At 42.4% G+C, this 14,484-nt stretch overlaps 2 protein-coding genes across 3 annotated transcripts in view; one reads left to right on the plus strand and one right to left on the minus strand.

Moving 5' to 3' along the window:
* Positions 1 to 4,988, plus strand: part of mfsd2b (major facilitator superfamily domain containing 2B) — a 28,869-nt gene extending 23,881 nt beyond the window's left edge. For both annotated transcript variants that reach the window (XM_021318606.2, XM_036147633.1), the window contains exons 13-15: positions 859 to 1,002; positions 2,840 to 3,016; positions 4,713 to 4,988. In XM_021318606.2, coding sequence (XP_021174281.2) covers positions 859 to 1,002; positions 2,840 to 3,016; positions 4,713 to 4,761 — 370 coding nt within the window. In that variant the 3' untranslated portion in view covers positions 4,762 to 4,988. The remainder of the gene's footprint in view (positions 1 to 858; positions 1,003 to 2,839; positions 3,017 to 4,712) is intronic.
* A 674-nt stretch (positions 4,989 to 5,662) lies between these two features.
* LOC105929076 (WD repeat and coiled coil containing) lies at positions 5,663 to 14,483 on the minus strand. Its single transcript, XM_012866690.3, has 4 exons — positions 14,258 to 14,483; positions 9,500 to 11,439; positions 9,220 to 9,340; positions 5,663 to 6,299 (listed from the first exon to the last, which is right to left on the minus strand). Exons 2-4 carry the CDS (start codon positions 11,417 to 11,419, stop codon positions 6,106 to 6,108), a joined length of 2,235 nt encoding a protein of 744 aa, XP_012722144.2. The 5' UTR covers positions 11,420 to 11,439; positions 14,258 to 14,483; the 3' UTR covers positions 5,663 to 6,105.
* Between the last annotated feature and the right edge of the window lies 1 nt (position 14,484).

Genomic DNA, 14,484 nt, shown 5'->3' on the forward strand with positions numbered 1-14,484 from the left:
ACAGCATTGGGAGTGGAGGGTTTAAAAGTGTAAAAACTCTTTATCAGAACCCCAATCCGTGATGCTGGATGTCCGCAGGACATCGCTAAATCCAAGCTATGGTGTGAGGGTTTAATAATCTCTTACGCAAGTCGGCCAATGGACTTTTGTGTCTTTTGTGTCCTGCGTTAATCTCTTCATGGCTGCCATCTGCTTCTCCCCTATACAAATAGCAAAAGAATGCTAATTTAATTACGAATTGTTACCTGTCTGCAGAGCAACATCACAAAGCTGGCCACTTTAGCCGAAACACTCATTAGCATCTTGTTAATAATGATTGGATGGCCCACAGGGCTCGGTCCAATTAGCCATTTCATGTCACCAACGTGACGTCAGTTAAAAAAAAAAAAAAAAAAGGAGATCCGGCGTCTGCTGTAAATCTTTCATACCATCACAGGGAGTTATCTTTACATCTGCCTCCCAGACGCTTCTATTGCTGTCACCGCTCAGTCTTAGCCTCTTTTCTTCTTCCTTTTAACTCAAATTATAGCGTCCCACGGGGGGGACGTGTTTACTTTGGAAGGGGCCAAATGTTTTTTCTGCCTGTGGTCCAGCGATTCCACCCACTGCTCATCGTCTGATCGTGTTATTAGCTCGGTAATTTTAGCTCACCGTTGTGCTGTATCGGCGATCCTAAAGTTGGCCTCACATAATCATTTGCTAACATCTCGAGTGGTTTTTATGGGGAAATAAGGTCAGAACATAAGCTTAAAGTAGTGTGTTTTAGTTGCTTCGGGCATTTTAAAGGGAGCCTCCAAAAGTCAATTAGCAAACACTCCTTCAGAGCTGTATGTTTATTCCTGTGTGTATACCATCCAGGTCTATGTTGCCGGATGTGGTAGACGACTTCAGAGTGACCAAACCCTACTCTAAAGGCCACGAAGCCATCTTCTACTCATTCTACGTCTTCTTCACCAAGCTCGCTGTCGGCATCACCCTGGGACTGTCCACCCTCTTCCTGGAGTAAGTCTCGATTACTATCCGGCTTTGTGGCTCGCCTGTTTTATGCTCCAGGATATAGTGAAATGTAATCTGGTTCTTCCTAAGCATTACGTAAAAGGAAAATCTACACTTTACATTGCAATATGTATTTGACTAAAGCTAAAATGTAGAATCAGTGTGAAAAACTTCATAGATTCACATTTTCCAGAAGCTTATAGAACCTTATTTTTGTGCCAATGCCTTAAGTGCTTGTTTCCGTTGATCATTATCCGCCATTAAAAGCGCTTAAGTTAAAAGAGCTCTACAAACATTTGTTTACGATCCGCTTTTTTTTTTTTTTTTTTTTTTTTTTTTAATATATACAGCATTTGAATCAATTTGGGTTTCAACAGTTGCAACGCCACAATTTTGTCCTTTTCTGACATTCTGTGGTAGATTTACAGATACAGGAATCAATTCTGTAGTGAGACTAGTGTCCTTACATATAACTCTAGAATACTTTGGAGTATAAAACAGTACATGGTCGGCCAGCTGACTCTCACATACCCTTATTCTGTGACTGCAAACTAGCCCATATCATAACCCCTCCACAAGCATTAGGAGATATTTGGCCAATGTTTGTTTTTCTGCGAATATGACAATAAGTTGTGGTCAGAGATCTCTACCATGGTCTAATACTTTTAGACAATACTCTAGCGAATATTTATAAATGTTCTTTTATCAAAAAAAAAAGAGAAAGAGAGGCTTTATTTTGGCATATTGTTTAAAAACGTCACAATTCACGTGTTTTTCAAATTGAGCCGTAACCTTAATGAACACATGCTTTCAGTGAGCAAAGCTAAGGAAGTGTTGCCACATGGGCCAAAATTATCAAGTTGAAAAGCACTTGTGGGCCATTGTTTAAAGTTAACGCAAAATAAGTCCATCATGATTTTTCTTTTTCCTTTTTTTACCCGCATAGCAATGAACTAAACATCTAATATTTAAAGGACATTAACAAGGTCTCTTAATCATTATAGGTCCAAAACAAGTGTTTAATATGTTTGCCTTTTTAGAAGAAAGCTAAACACTAAACAATTCAGTCTATTTAATGAGATAACAACAGGATATGGGTCACATTGGTACTTAGCCTAGGATAATGAAAGGTATCTCCTAGTCTGCTTATAAGTAGAAGTCACTGGGTGTTCCTATTTACCATCAAATTAAAAAGACGATGGACTGGCAACCTGTCCATTTTGTACCATCAGTAAAATTTTAATCAATCAATCAATCAATCAATCAATCAATCAATCAATCAATCAATCAATCAATCAATCAGTCAGTAGAGTGGAGTATTAAGCATTATTAGAGATTTGTCTGGCTGGCCTGAACTTAAACTTAGGAGTTCAGATTGTTCGGAAATGACCTTTCTCGCATCTATAGACTGCAACAACTGCATAACAGATGAAATATTCGGTATTATGAATTGTGTCGACGCATATGTATCTGAACGCACCACAGTAGCATTCTAATAAAAGCAAAACAGAGATATGTAGACTTTTTACACTGATTTTGCATTTTGGCCCATCTTTGTTTTGTAGTGAGGGATGTAGTTTGTCATGGTGAGGCTGTACCTCCCCAATTATTGAATCTGATGAGAACCAAATCTTTTTTTTTTGATATACTCCTGATAGACAACTGCATTGTATTTCCTTATTTCGCCATTTAGATTTTTTTTGGCCTGAAGTATATCACATTCATCTTTGTCTGAGCAGAAAATAGATTTTCCTGAGAGGTATTGATTTGGCAGTTTCCCCAGCATCGGGCTTGTTGATGCTCATGTGACCTGTGTCTAAATAGGATCTGTGCATCTTTGCAGGGTTGCTGGGTACAAAACTGGCAAATGCAAGCAACTGCCGCCTGTGGTGTCCACCCTGAAGATCCTGATGGGCGTCGTGCCCATATGCTTCTTCGTTATAGGGTTAATTATCCTGGTCTTCTATCCCATCAACGAGGACGTACGGCGCAGGAATAAAATCAGTCTGGAGGAGCTACGGTGTGTAGAAATCATTAATGCACAACTGCGGGGAAAACTCTAATCCTTGAACTCTTGTCGCACTTGTCAACTTCGAAACAGCCACAAACTGTTGTGAAAGACTTTTCCGTAAAAAACTCGGGAGTGGGGTAAATGGCGCCGTAATGAGGTAGCAGGATGAAGCTGAACTGTCAATGTAAATACTCAGGTGGAAAACAAGCTTCTTAAACAAACAGCATCTGAAGACACGTAGTTAGATGTCGTGTAGATTTATGGGCGCCGAACTTCCTTCTTTTTGTTTTTGTTTCTTCGTCAAACTAACTCACGAAACCTTGCAATGAAACAGAGCAACTTGCAGGATTGTTTATTTTATTTATTTTTTTGTTAAAAGTAACAAGCACATCTGCAAGTCTTCAGATCTTTCACCAGCTTATCTGGTGAAAGATCTTGAAAACTCTGTCACTTGCAAGTGTTTCCTATTCCTCTAATTAAAGAGCAAAGTGCCACAATTCAACAAATTAACTTATTGGTTCAGATATGCAACAATTTAACAAACACCATATAAACAAACATATGGTATATATGTTATATATATATATATATATATATATATATATATATATATATATATATACCCATTTCCCCTTGTTTTGTATAAATAAAAATGAATTACCAAAGTGTAAATGATACAACCTAAATTCAAGGTAGAGATCTCTTAACAGAATGATTTTGTGTGTTGACTTCCAAAGTTGTCTTTTATTTGTTATTAAACATAAAATTAATCACAGATAAATTTAAAGCGTTAAATTGTCACATACCGAGCCCATTAGTTTTGAAGTAATCTTTTAATTTTCTTTCTCCAACATGTTTCTTCTGACTGGAAGTAACATTTGGGTTTTAAGTTTCCCGGCCAGAGTACTGACTTGAATCTGGAAGAGAATCAGTGGGGGGTGGTGGTAAAGATTAGGGTGATGGCAAAGAGGCCTTCCAAACTGGAAGACTCAGAGCTCATCAGAAAAAAAATAATGGTCCAAAAGGCCATTGGAAGCCTGCAAAAAGCTGGCCTGCAGTAATAACAAGCGACTGATTGCTTGTAGCTCACTAAAGGCTTTAAATTGAGAAAGGCAGAAATAGTTTTCAGCACGCTGTTCTGGTGCGTCGTCTTATCTTTGGGACACTTTCATCACACAAACATATTTTCTGAAAAATAAATATCCCCCAAAATGGGGGATCATTTTGTTGTGTTTGTTCAATTGTGGTACTGTTGGCTCTTGACTGCTAGGATTGGGAGAGGAGCATAAGTGCACTGCCAATTTTCATCTCAATAGAGATACTTTGCTTGGCTGGATGTCTGGTCATATCTATTGTCTTGTTTGAATGTAAACCTCAAGACTAAGATTGTGAGTGCTGTGGAAGGGATTTCTATTCTGTCTTCCTACTTTTGACTTTCCCTGCACCCTGACTTGTCTCTAAATGTGTCACGAACAAAGATCGTCACAGAATGAGCTGACTATAGGATCTGTAATTAAGAAATACTTTATTAAATGCATATTTATATGTCGTAAGCCGGGGCCAAATAACCCAGTCTTATATCATCACAACATTTATGCCTCTTGTAGATGGATAAAAAAAAAAAAGTTTGGGAAACCTGCTGTATGTTTACTTTCTAGCCATGGTTATGAATGTAGCACATCACTGATACTGATGTCTCTCGCAGGAAACAAAGCTTTGACTCCACAACTATGGAAGATTTGAGTTACCAGTGAGGGGGATGTTGGAGTGAATTCTCAAAGCCACGGATTCCAGCCATGAGGCTGGAAGGTTGCTCTTTGGTGTATGTTACACTGTCAAATATGGAAATTCTTCTTCTGTAAACATGTTTTGGGTTTTATTGCCTCACGTACTGTATAGCCATCTTGAATATATTAGTATATATATATATATATATATATATATATATATATATATATATATATATATATATATATATATAATTTATAAAAAAATGAATGTATATTATTTTGCTGTGTACAATTCTACGCTGTTATTTATTTATGATACATGATGACATAAAGATTGACGAAAGGAGATGAATAAACGCTGTAGAGACGGGGACTGGACCAATCACATCTGTGGCTCTTGTGTTCCTTCTGAGTGGTAGAAGTGTTGCAGTGGAACGTGAGTGAAGCAAAACGGCTTTGCTAAACAAAGATGAAGCCAAACGGGAAAACATTGTGTGTGGAAAAACTAAGTACAGCCTTTGTAGAGAGTAATCGCCATGGGCCAGTCAACACCCATAATAGCACGGAGATGGAGCACTGTGGCGGGACCTATTGGGACCTAATGTACAACAATGTGAGAAAGTCACACTTCCAACTAGATTTTTGTCTGTTAAAGGGAATTCTGCGAGCTTTGAATTACAGTATGTGTTGTACTTCGTTCTGCACATGCAGCTTGGTATTTTGAGTGTCTGTGTACACTTTAGGTTACATTTATGCAGTTTTAGAACAACAGGCAACATTCTTTTGAAAAGACAATCCAGTTGCACTACCTGAAGAGAATTTGTGGAGTGTTGCACCCTCTTGTGGTCAGACACGCTACTGACGACAACAAAAAGGGTGGCTTCTTTTACATAAGCGGCCCTAAATATTTCAGGTAGTGAGAACATTAACATTTTAATATTTAAGTAACTGTAAAGGGAAAATACAGACATTTTAGTTGTAAAAACTGTATTTTATACTCGTTGGGATTTTACAGTAATCCTTTCGGGGAAAAAATGCCAATACTGGCAGGGGACACATCTTAAACACGTTTAAAATATAGCCTAGAAGCTGTAGCTTTTATTTTTTTTATGAAGGAACACTATATAAGACTGCATCACATTTCCTCAAAGAAAAAGAACAGTACTTATTAGGTTAATCTCAATTTACAGAAGCAACATGGAAATATACAATCGGAAAAGACAGCCCTGTTAACAACCAAACATTTTTTAAGCATAAAAATATAATTTGCAGTATTAACAGGGGTTTTCTGTGGCATTGAGATTGCAGATGTGGAAGTCAAAGAGAAACACTCCTATGTGAGTCCGTACAGGTGCTCGTCAGGATGGACTAAATGGAGGCCTCTGCAGTCGTCGTAGGGCTTTGGGTCGGCGCTGGACTGGAGGGGCAGGAATTCTCCGGACTTCCAAGAGCCCGCAGTGCAGATTTCCTCTTTCCGTTCCGCACCGTCAGTTCATCTTTGGGCTTGAATGTCAGAGGCACGAAGCCATCAGCATCTGCCACAAGTATGATCCACAATGGTCCTGGAAGAGAAACATACAAGACTGTTGGTGCTGCTTTCCCTTAGTACACCCTGTCCAAAAAGATTATCCATACTGAGAATTTGCACAGGCATGACCCATATTGTGTGTTTTTATTTTATTTCATTTTGCAACTTTTAAACATAACGGATAGTAAATCACATATTTCTCTTTAACCTATCTGGGCCAAAGGGATAAAAGTAAAAATTTCAAAACTAAAACAAAAAAAGGACCCGTAAAAACATGCACAATGTTCACGATTAATTTAAATATCAATGTATTAAGATTGAAAGTGTTTCTTTGCAATAAAATGGGAAATTTGGAGCGACATTCAGACATTGGAGAAAGAAATTTGGCAATTATTCCATTATATGTCACAGATCCAAAGTCTATATTGTTATTCCTTTGAAAACAATATTTTCTTTTTGTTTACATTTTGAAAAGACTAAGAAATTTTTACTACTTTAATCGCTTGAGCCTAGCTCATGTACAAAATTTGCCTCCTCAATTCGGTCCAAGGCGAAACACTACAGGGGAACAGTAAATCTCAAAATCTGAGACAGTACTTTTAAATCTCCCATACACCACTCCTGTGTGAATACTTTTTTTAATCCTGATAATACAAAAACATATTTAACAGGTTCCCACAACAATCTTGTTTTTATTATCACAGCTGTTACTTCAACAGCAGACGGTACCAAAAATCTGGTCAAAAACAATCAGCCGGAGCCACTGAATGAATCCAGTACAGTCGCCATGATTTCTATAGTCCTAAAGTCCCTCAAAAAATAGCTTAACACTGCCTTAAATTTGACGGGATGCAACCATGATCCCTTAAAATTTGTAATTTAAGCCAAACTTTACAGATTCAACCCAAAATCCTTCCTATCTGGGGTGGAGCTCAAAGTAGAGCCGCTGCTTCTCCGCATTGAAAGGAGCCAGTGGATGTGGTTTCGGCATCTGATCAGGATGGCCCCTCGGCGCCTCCCTCTATGGGTTTTCTGGGCGCGTTTCCCTGGGAGGAGGCCCCGGGGAAGACCCAGGACCGGCCGGAGGGACTATATATCGCATCTGAAGACAATAGATGGACGGATGGATGTTTAAAACTATCACGACTGACCAGGCCACTCGCTGTTTTGAGCAGAAATCATATTTCGACTTGGAATACAATGTGTAGTGATACCAATGCATCTGTGTTTATGGAACCAAAAGTTGTTTTATGAACTGAGCTTTACAAACCTTTTAAAACACAATTATTTTGAACCCGGTATTGGTAGGTGTGAGTGTTGCCAGACAGGACAGGACGGTGGTGTGTAGAATGACTCTGACGGTGAGGAAGATGAAGAGGACCAAAGTTGTGGAAGCTGAAACAGGAAAAAGTTTGTGTGGCTTTCAGGGAGTGAGCTGAGACAAGCCCTGGGTGGCCAGGACGGGCTTCCAGACTGGACAGCGACAGCTAATGCTATCGGGGAGACGGGAAGGTAGAGCACTTGCTATCTTCTGGAAGGAACGTTGACAAGGAGACTTGGTGGAGGAATGAGGAAGTACAGGAGGGTGTTCAGAGAAAAAGATCAGCTGAGAAGAAGTGGGACACTGTGAACACTGAAGAGATCCACCAGGGGTACAGAGGGATGCAGCATAAAGTGACGCTAGGGGTTGCCAAGGCCAAACAAAGGCAGAGAGACAGAGATGGCAAGGATGTTGGGCAGGTTAGGGTGATTAAATGTACTGACAGGTGCAGAAAGTTGTGATAGAAAGATGGAAGGAATACTTTGAAGAGTTGATGAAAGGAAAATGGGAGAGAAAAGAAATTAAAGCAAGAGACGCGTCAAAAAGTGGATGAAGAGTCGTAAGGCTGTTAGTCCTGATGATATACCTGCGGAGCTGTGCCAGTGTCTACAAAAGTCGACTGTAGTGTTTTTGACTAGACTGTTTATTGAGATCTTAGGGAGCAAGAAGACGCCAGAGGAACAGAGAAGGTTTCTGGTACCAGTTTTCAAGAAGAAGGGGAGATGTGCAACTACAGGGGAATAAAGTTGGTTAGTCACACAATGAAGGTACGGGAAAAAGTAGTGGAAGCTAGACTGAGATCAGAAGTCACCGAAGAGACCAAAGAGGAGACTTAAGGATGGAGTGAAAGAGGACAAAAGAGGAAGAAGAAGCAGAAGATAAAGTTAGATGGAGACAGGTGATTCGCGGTGGCGACCCCCTGAGAGGGAAAAGCCGAAAGAAGAAGAGTTTCTTGAACACAGTCCAGTTTTGAGTCTCATCCCAGTGCCCTATACTTACCACACAATAAACTGTCCTTTGTGCATATATAAATACTGCTGTGGTGAGCTTAGTTGTTTTTTTGGTCAGGTGAAAAAGAAACAAACCAAAAGAAAACAAAAGACTCTGCCTATACGGAATGATAAGCCGCTTTTGTGTTAAACCTTTTAATCTGATCTAGGCGCCTAATCACTTCCAATAATAGCTGAGGCCCGTTAACAGGAGAACAATGTCAGACCATGTTGTCTAGGTAAGAGCGGACTGTTTGAAAAGCCATTCTTTATGGAATATAAACCATCTTTACTGGCAAAGATCTATAAAGAGAGCTCAGGCCCAGGTAGCCAAAACCCTCCACTGCTCCTGGTCAGCGCAGGGACGCCCATCCAACCAGGTTTCCAAAACCACATGCAGGGAGGGACCTACGTAAGAAGACTACGAGGAGTTTCCTCCTCGTGGTTTCCATTGTCTAACCCTGTACGCTCTGTCACGACAGGACTAATCCGACACGCTAAGAGGAGGCACGGACGGCTTTGACCGTGGTGGCGATGTTTGATTCCACAGTAAAGCAAGAACACATTTCAGCATGAAGGTGGCACAGCAATGAGATAGCTAAAAAAAAACAAGGTGCCGTTTTCTGCGGCTTTTCAGCACATACCGTACATCATTTCCACAATGGTAAGGTTAAATAGGTCTTGGATGGCACGCAGGCACAGCTTTCCGTCACACAGGAGCACCGGCCTCCTCTCATCGATGAACACGTTCTCTGATAACTGCTTCTACGAGTGGGCAAAGAGCAACACAAAGTCGATATCAGCATCGGTTCTTGTGTAGCAAGTCCCTCAATATGCCGATATAAGGCTGCAGTTACTGCTCAGGAGCTAGGGTTAGGCGATGATTAAGAAATGCAGTTGAGAGAAAACAGACTATGGCGTTACCTGGCATGTGACGCTGACGTACGGCGGATCGGTTGCGTTGGGATAGACTGTTGGAGCCTTCCTGCCGTTCTGCGTATGGTCCCCGATTTCGGTCAGGCACCGCTGCACGTCTCCGAAGCGCGTGAAAAGCCTCTCCATGTTGTGGACGAGCTGCTCCAGGGAGCGCTCCCTCGTCAGTCCGGATGCTTTCTCAGGCAGGGGCAGCGTCGGCGGCTCCGAGAGGATCTTCTCCGACGACTCGAAGCGGGGAGAACTCGCCCGGCTGGAGTCCCTGCTGGCCTGGCCCCCCACGGCCAGGCTGCTCATCCGACTGACGTGGTCCATGTCAAAGTTCTCGACCGGGATGGACGAAGTGCTGGACGAGGCTCTTTCTGGCCGCTCAGAGAAGTCCACGGAGCTGGCGACGGGGCTGGGTTCGCTGCTCCTGACCTCCTCGACCAGCCGGCGTCTGTTCCCTGGCGAGCAAATGACCCCCCTCCCAGGCAGCACCAAGTCTTTTATCCCAGGGCGCTCCCTGTCATCCTTTGACAGGTGCTCTGAGTGCCTCCTAATCCCTGCGAATAAATTAGAAGAAGACTCGTGGTTGATGGCAGAGGGGGATGGTGCGATGGCTGTTCCTCCGTCGTACACTAGCTCTTTGGCTGTGATGTGGAGGATATATTTGTCCGTGTTGGAAGACGGGAGGAAGGCAGGATCGCTCGACTTCTGCCTGCCCACCATCAAAAGCAGCACCTTGTCGCTGAGGAAGCAGACACCTTTGGGCCTTTCGTTCTGCTGGAGGGAAATCTGCTGGATGTTCGGCATGGCGGAGGCTGTGATGCAGTACACCAGAACCATGTTGCAGGTGTTGGAAGCCACCGCGACCGTGGAGGCACGCGGATCAAAAGCAACAACGTCCGGCACCAGGATCCCCGGAATGCTCACCTTGCGGGTGGTGGTGACCTTCCGCTCGTACGTGACCAGAACCAGGTGCGAGCTGTCCTGCCCGGAACCCGTCATGGTGTCCCTGCGGCGCAGATGGATAAGGGGGCTGGGGTCCGAGCGACGGTGCCTCGCCAGGAGATGGGTAAGATCAAGGGGGCCTGAACTGGGGATGTAGGATCTCTCGGACTCAAACGACCTCCTCCTTGACTCCAGAACAGCGTCCTCGTCCGACATGACCACGTGAGAGCCGTGGCCTTGCAGAGACTCGGCCTCTGTTGGCAGGTCAAAAGCCATGCCAGAGTTCAGGCCGCACAATTTATCCAGCGGCAGCTCTGTGGCCACGGCTACCTGGGCCTCCCCGGTGGCCTCGATGGCACAGATGTAGCCCCCCACGTCAAAGACGGGGCAAAAGGTGCACGGCACCAGACTTTTCTGGATGTCGTTCCAAATGAACGAATGAAGTGCGCCGCCTATAGCCACCACCAGGCGCGTGCCGTCCTTGGTCCAGCACGCGCAGTGAATGAGCCCGCTGCCTTTGATGTCCGCTTTGACCCGCCGGTTGTCCACCCGCACAGAGAACAGCACGGACGTGTCCCGCTTCGTCAGCACGGCCAGCATGTCCAGTTTGGGATGCCAGACGCAGCCTTGAGAGAGCAAAGGGAAGGGCTCGCTCATCTCGCAGGTCTGCGTGCACAGCAGCTTGTTCTGCTCCAGGGCGCTGAGCTGGAGCTGCCACACCGTGACGTGCTTCTTGTGCTGCACGGCCAGCAGCGCCGGGGAGTCCGAGCAGCACAGCGGGCCCCAGGAGAGTCCCAAGACGTGCTCAAACTGCCCGATTACGTTGGTGTCGCCGAACTTCACCTCGCCGTTGACGAAGTAGAGAGCCGTCAGGCAGACCTGCTTTCCATCGGTCCACGCGATCCCGTGCACGGGGTGGATGGCTTGGTGTAGCGTGTTGATGCCGCTCCTAAGCAGCTTTGCCTTACCAAGATCCATTCCCAAAAGGAAGGAAAAAGCTTGGAAAAAGAAAAAAAGGGGGAATTATACGTCTGAAAAAGGAAGCATTGAGGACAGAGACCTAACCGAGCTGGTCTTGGAAAGGAGGTAGCTATTGCTACCTGTGCAGATTAAGAACAGCAAAAGCCTCTCCTGTGTCTCCTCCCAAGTACACGCTTTAATCCCCCTCTGCCTGAGCCGAGGCTGTCGTGACGAACACCTACAGCTGCTTACGCCGGATGACCTTAACAACATACAGTTAGCAGCCCGGGGTATTAACAATGCTTTGTTGAGTCGGTCACTGCAGCATGTCCTTATTTTAGATATGGTGAAAGTAGTTTGTAAGCTTTACCAAAATAGATCTCATCCCCTTCGTCATAGAAAACCGGATATAGAATTAGACGAGCAGGCAACTATCAAACTGCATCACTTAAATGTGGGGAAGTAAAATGTAACTTTTAACAAGGTCTTATTTGGCTGTTGTTTATAAAATTCACAAACTCTAAATGTTTTTAAAAGCACGCTCAAGAAAAACAAGGTCAATTCTCCTCGGGGTGTGTTCGTAAGAGGTACAATAATCGGGCCTCTCAGATGGCGTTCCGATTTTTTCACAGATTTCGACATATATTCAGTGACTTTCGAGCTGCAAGGGAAACATCGGGTGCTTGAGCTACAGTTTGACTCCGATGAGGCCCAACAACCCAGGTAGGGTGGATGGGAAAGCCGAAGCAAACGGTGACATTGACAACAGTCTTCTTCTATTTCTGTTGGAAATTTTACGTCTAGTTAGCTTCCATACAGACGCGCCGTACGTAAAATGTGCAGATGCTGTCTTCTAATGGTCAGACGGTGACCCGGTATAGTGGTGCTCCAGTCTGAACCGGGGATGTGCAATGACTGTTTTGTTTATAAAAAAAAAAAAAAAAAAAAGTTGCGATATGGACAACATGACATACTATGAGAATAATGGCTCTTTCAGATGATGTCTGAAAAGTCTAAAAACTGGCAGCAATGACCAAGACTGTTACTTTTAAAGTTTGAACTATTTTTGCAGTTTTGCTTTAATAATATCATTACTAAAGGCTTTGTTTGGCTTTTGCTTTATCAAGTTCAGCAGCACAGATGCACTGAATATAAATATATATATAAAGTTATTGTGAATAATCTATTTTAATTATTTTCTGTGAGGCTAAAATATATAAATATGAATATTTCCAGCTAAAATATTTTAATACTTAACACAACCATATTGCCCATCCATATTCTGAACTAATACTACGTTTGTTTAACTGAAAAAAGCTTCATTCTGATTGCTGTGTGACGGGAAGTTTTTCTTACTTCTTTCCCCTCTGGAGTTAACAGGAATGATTTTGATAGTACAGGCTGTACTGCCGGTCCATGCATGGTGGGGCTAATAGGTAGGATTAGGCTCATCATGACTCTATCCGCCTCACAATCGTTTCAGCCGACTGGTGCAGCAGTTCTGCTGGAAATATTATTGAAAATTATCTTAGGGGAAAGAATCAACAAGACTATATGTCTTATATAAAGACGTGGCTGGAAATGAACGCTAAAGTTTAGAGTTGCATTGATCAGAATTAGGCGACCAGTTCACTGTCTGTTTTGTAAAGCTTTAACCAACCGCTTTTGATTTGTGGCGATTCAAATATCTCTTTAGGAACTATAATATAAGCAGATATAAGAAGGCTCTTCAAAATGTTTAGATTCAGTGTGTAATGAGTGAGCAGGTACAGTAAAAAAAACCCAAAAAACAAAAACAAAACAAAAAAACCTATAAAACCCCCCAGCACAGAACAGGTTGATTATCTTTCTTTGAGTACTATCATGAAAAACCAGGATATAGGTCACTATTGCTTTATTTAGCTAGATAGTCCCCAGGTTACACTTTAAAAGCCCTGGTTTAAGGAGTTGATGTGTTTATCTGTCTTTAGCATTTTATATTAGCAAAAAACCTGTTCAGTGTGGCTAGCAGTGCAAAAACAGCACTTGCTGAGAGTATACCACAACTTAACTCCGAGATTTCAAAAAGTATTGATGTAAAGTAATCATGTGGTGCTGCACTTATCTTTAGAAAAAATAAGAATAAAAAAAAATCTGGTGGTTTAATTGTTGCCAAATTTAACAGAAATCTGTCTTGCTCTCTTGCATTGGCTCGAACATTTTGCTGGAGCCATTTAGGTAAACAGGGAAAACCTACTTGAAGGAGGCATTTAAAAAGGAACATGAAAATGAGGGAAAGATAACTTATCTTGTGCAAATGGCATCTTGCCACAAGATAGATACATACATTTAAAATTGTGCATGACATGATCTATAGCAGATGTTCCCAAATCTTTGACCCACAAAATAATACCAGAATGGACTCATGTGCCAAACTATTGGTTGATTATACAAACGTTTCTAATAATTTCATTAAACAAGGGTATACTTACATCAGTATATAACAGTATCCAGACCCAATGCATTTATTTGTTTGACCATTTCTAAAGCGATTGTTTCTCTTAAAACACAACAACATCTGGTTAATCATTATAATTTATACTGTCTAGTTTAATCCGCAAAGGATTTGAAGACCAAGTACTTAGTTAGTCGTGATCCCAAGTGGGGTCCCGACCCTACCATTGGTTATCAGCTGTTTTTACAGTGGCCACACATTTTACAGAGAAGTCTGGCTAGTAGCTTTATTAAGTTGTCTAATCAAATAATTTACGAGACGGCACAGACATGCAGTTTTACTAAGCTGTAAATGCAGCAGCCGTCTCAGACGAAAACATAACAAACATGATAAAAAAAAACACAATTTCTCCACGTCGTTACCGGTTGAAATGTGCCTCCAACGTCGCTCGAAATGACTCGGAAGCTAAACGAACCGTACCAGGGTAGGTGCATCATGGGATATGTAGTTCGTTGAGCAAAAATCTCGCTTTCTCCTCTTTGCCTGCTTTATAAAGTTGCATTCAGGACAACAACCGTTACTTTCATTGGCCGGAAAAAAAGAATATTAAAATATTTCCCCTTAACCAAAAGCGCACGTCTCCGACAAA

Source organism: Fundulus heteroclitus, chromosome 15 (assembly GCF_011125445.2).
Source record: "Fundulus heteroclitus isolate FHET01 chromosome 15, MU-UCD_Fhet_4.1, whole genome shotgun sequence".
Taxonomy (NCBI): domain Eukaryota; kingdom Metazoa; phylum Chordata; class Actinopteri; order Cyprinodontiformes; family Fundulidae; genus Fundulus; species Fundulus heteroclitus.

Coding starts and splice junctions, on each gene's coding strand:
- LOC105929076 (XM_012866690.3), bottom strand. CDS start 11,419: ATGGATCTTGGTAAGGCAAAGCTGCTTAGGAGCGGCATCAACACGCTA. Junction 9,341..9,499: donor ACGTCAGCGTCACATGCCAG/GTAACGCCATAG, acceptor GCCCACTCGTAG/AAGCAGTTATCAGAGAACGT. Junction 6,300..9,219: donor CATTGTGGAAATGATGTACG/GTATGTGCTGAA, acceptor TTTCTCTTCCAG/GACCATTGTGGATCATACTT.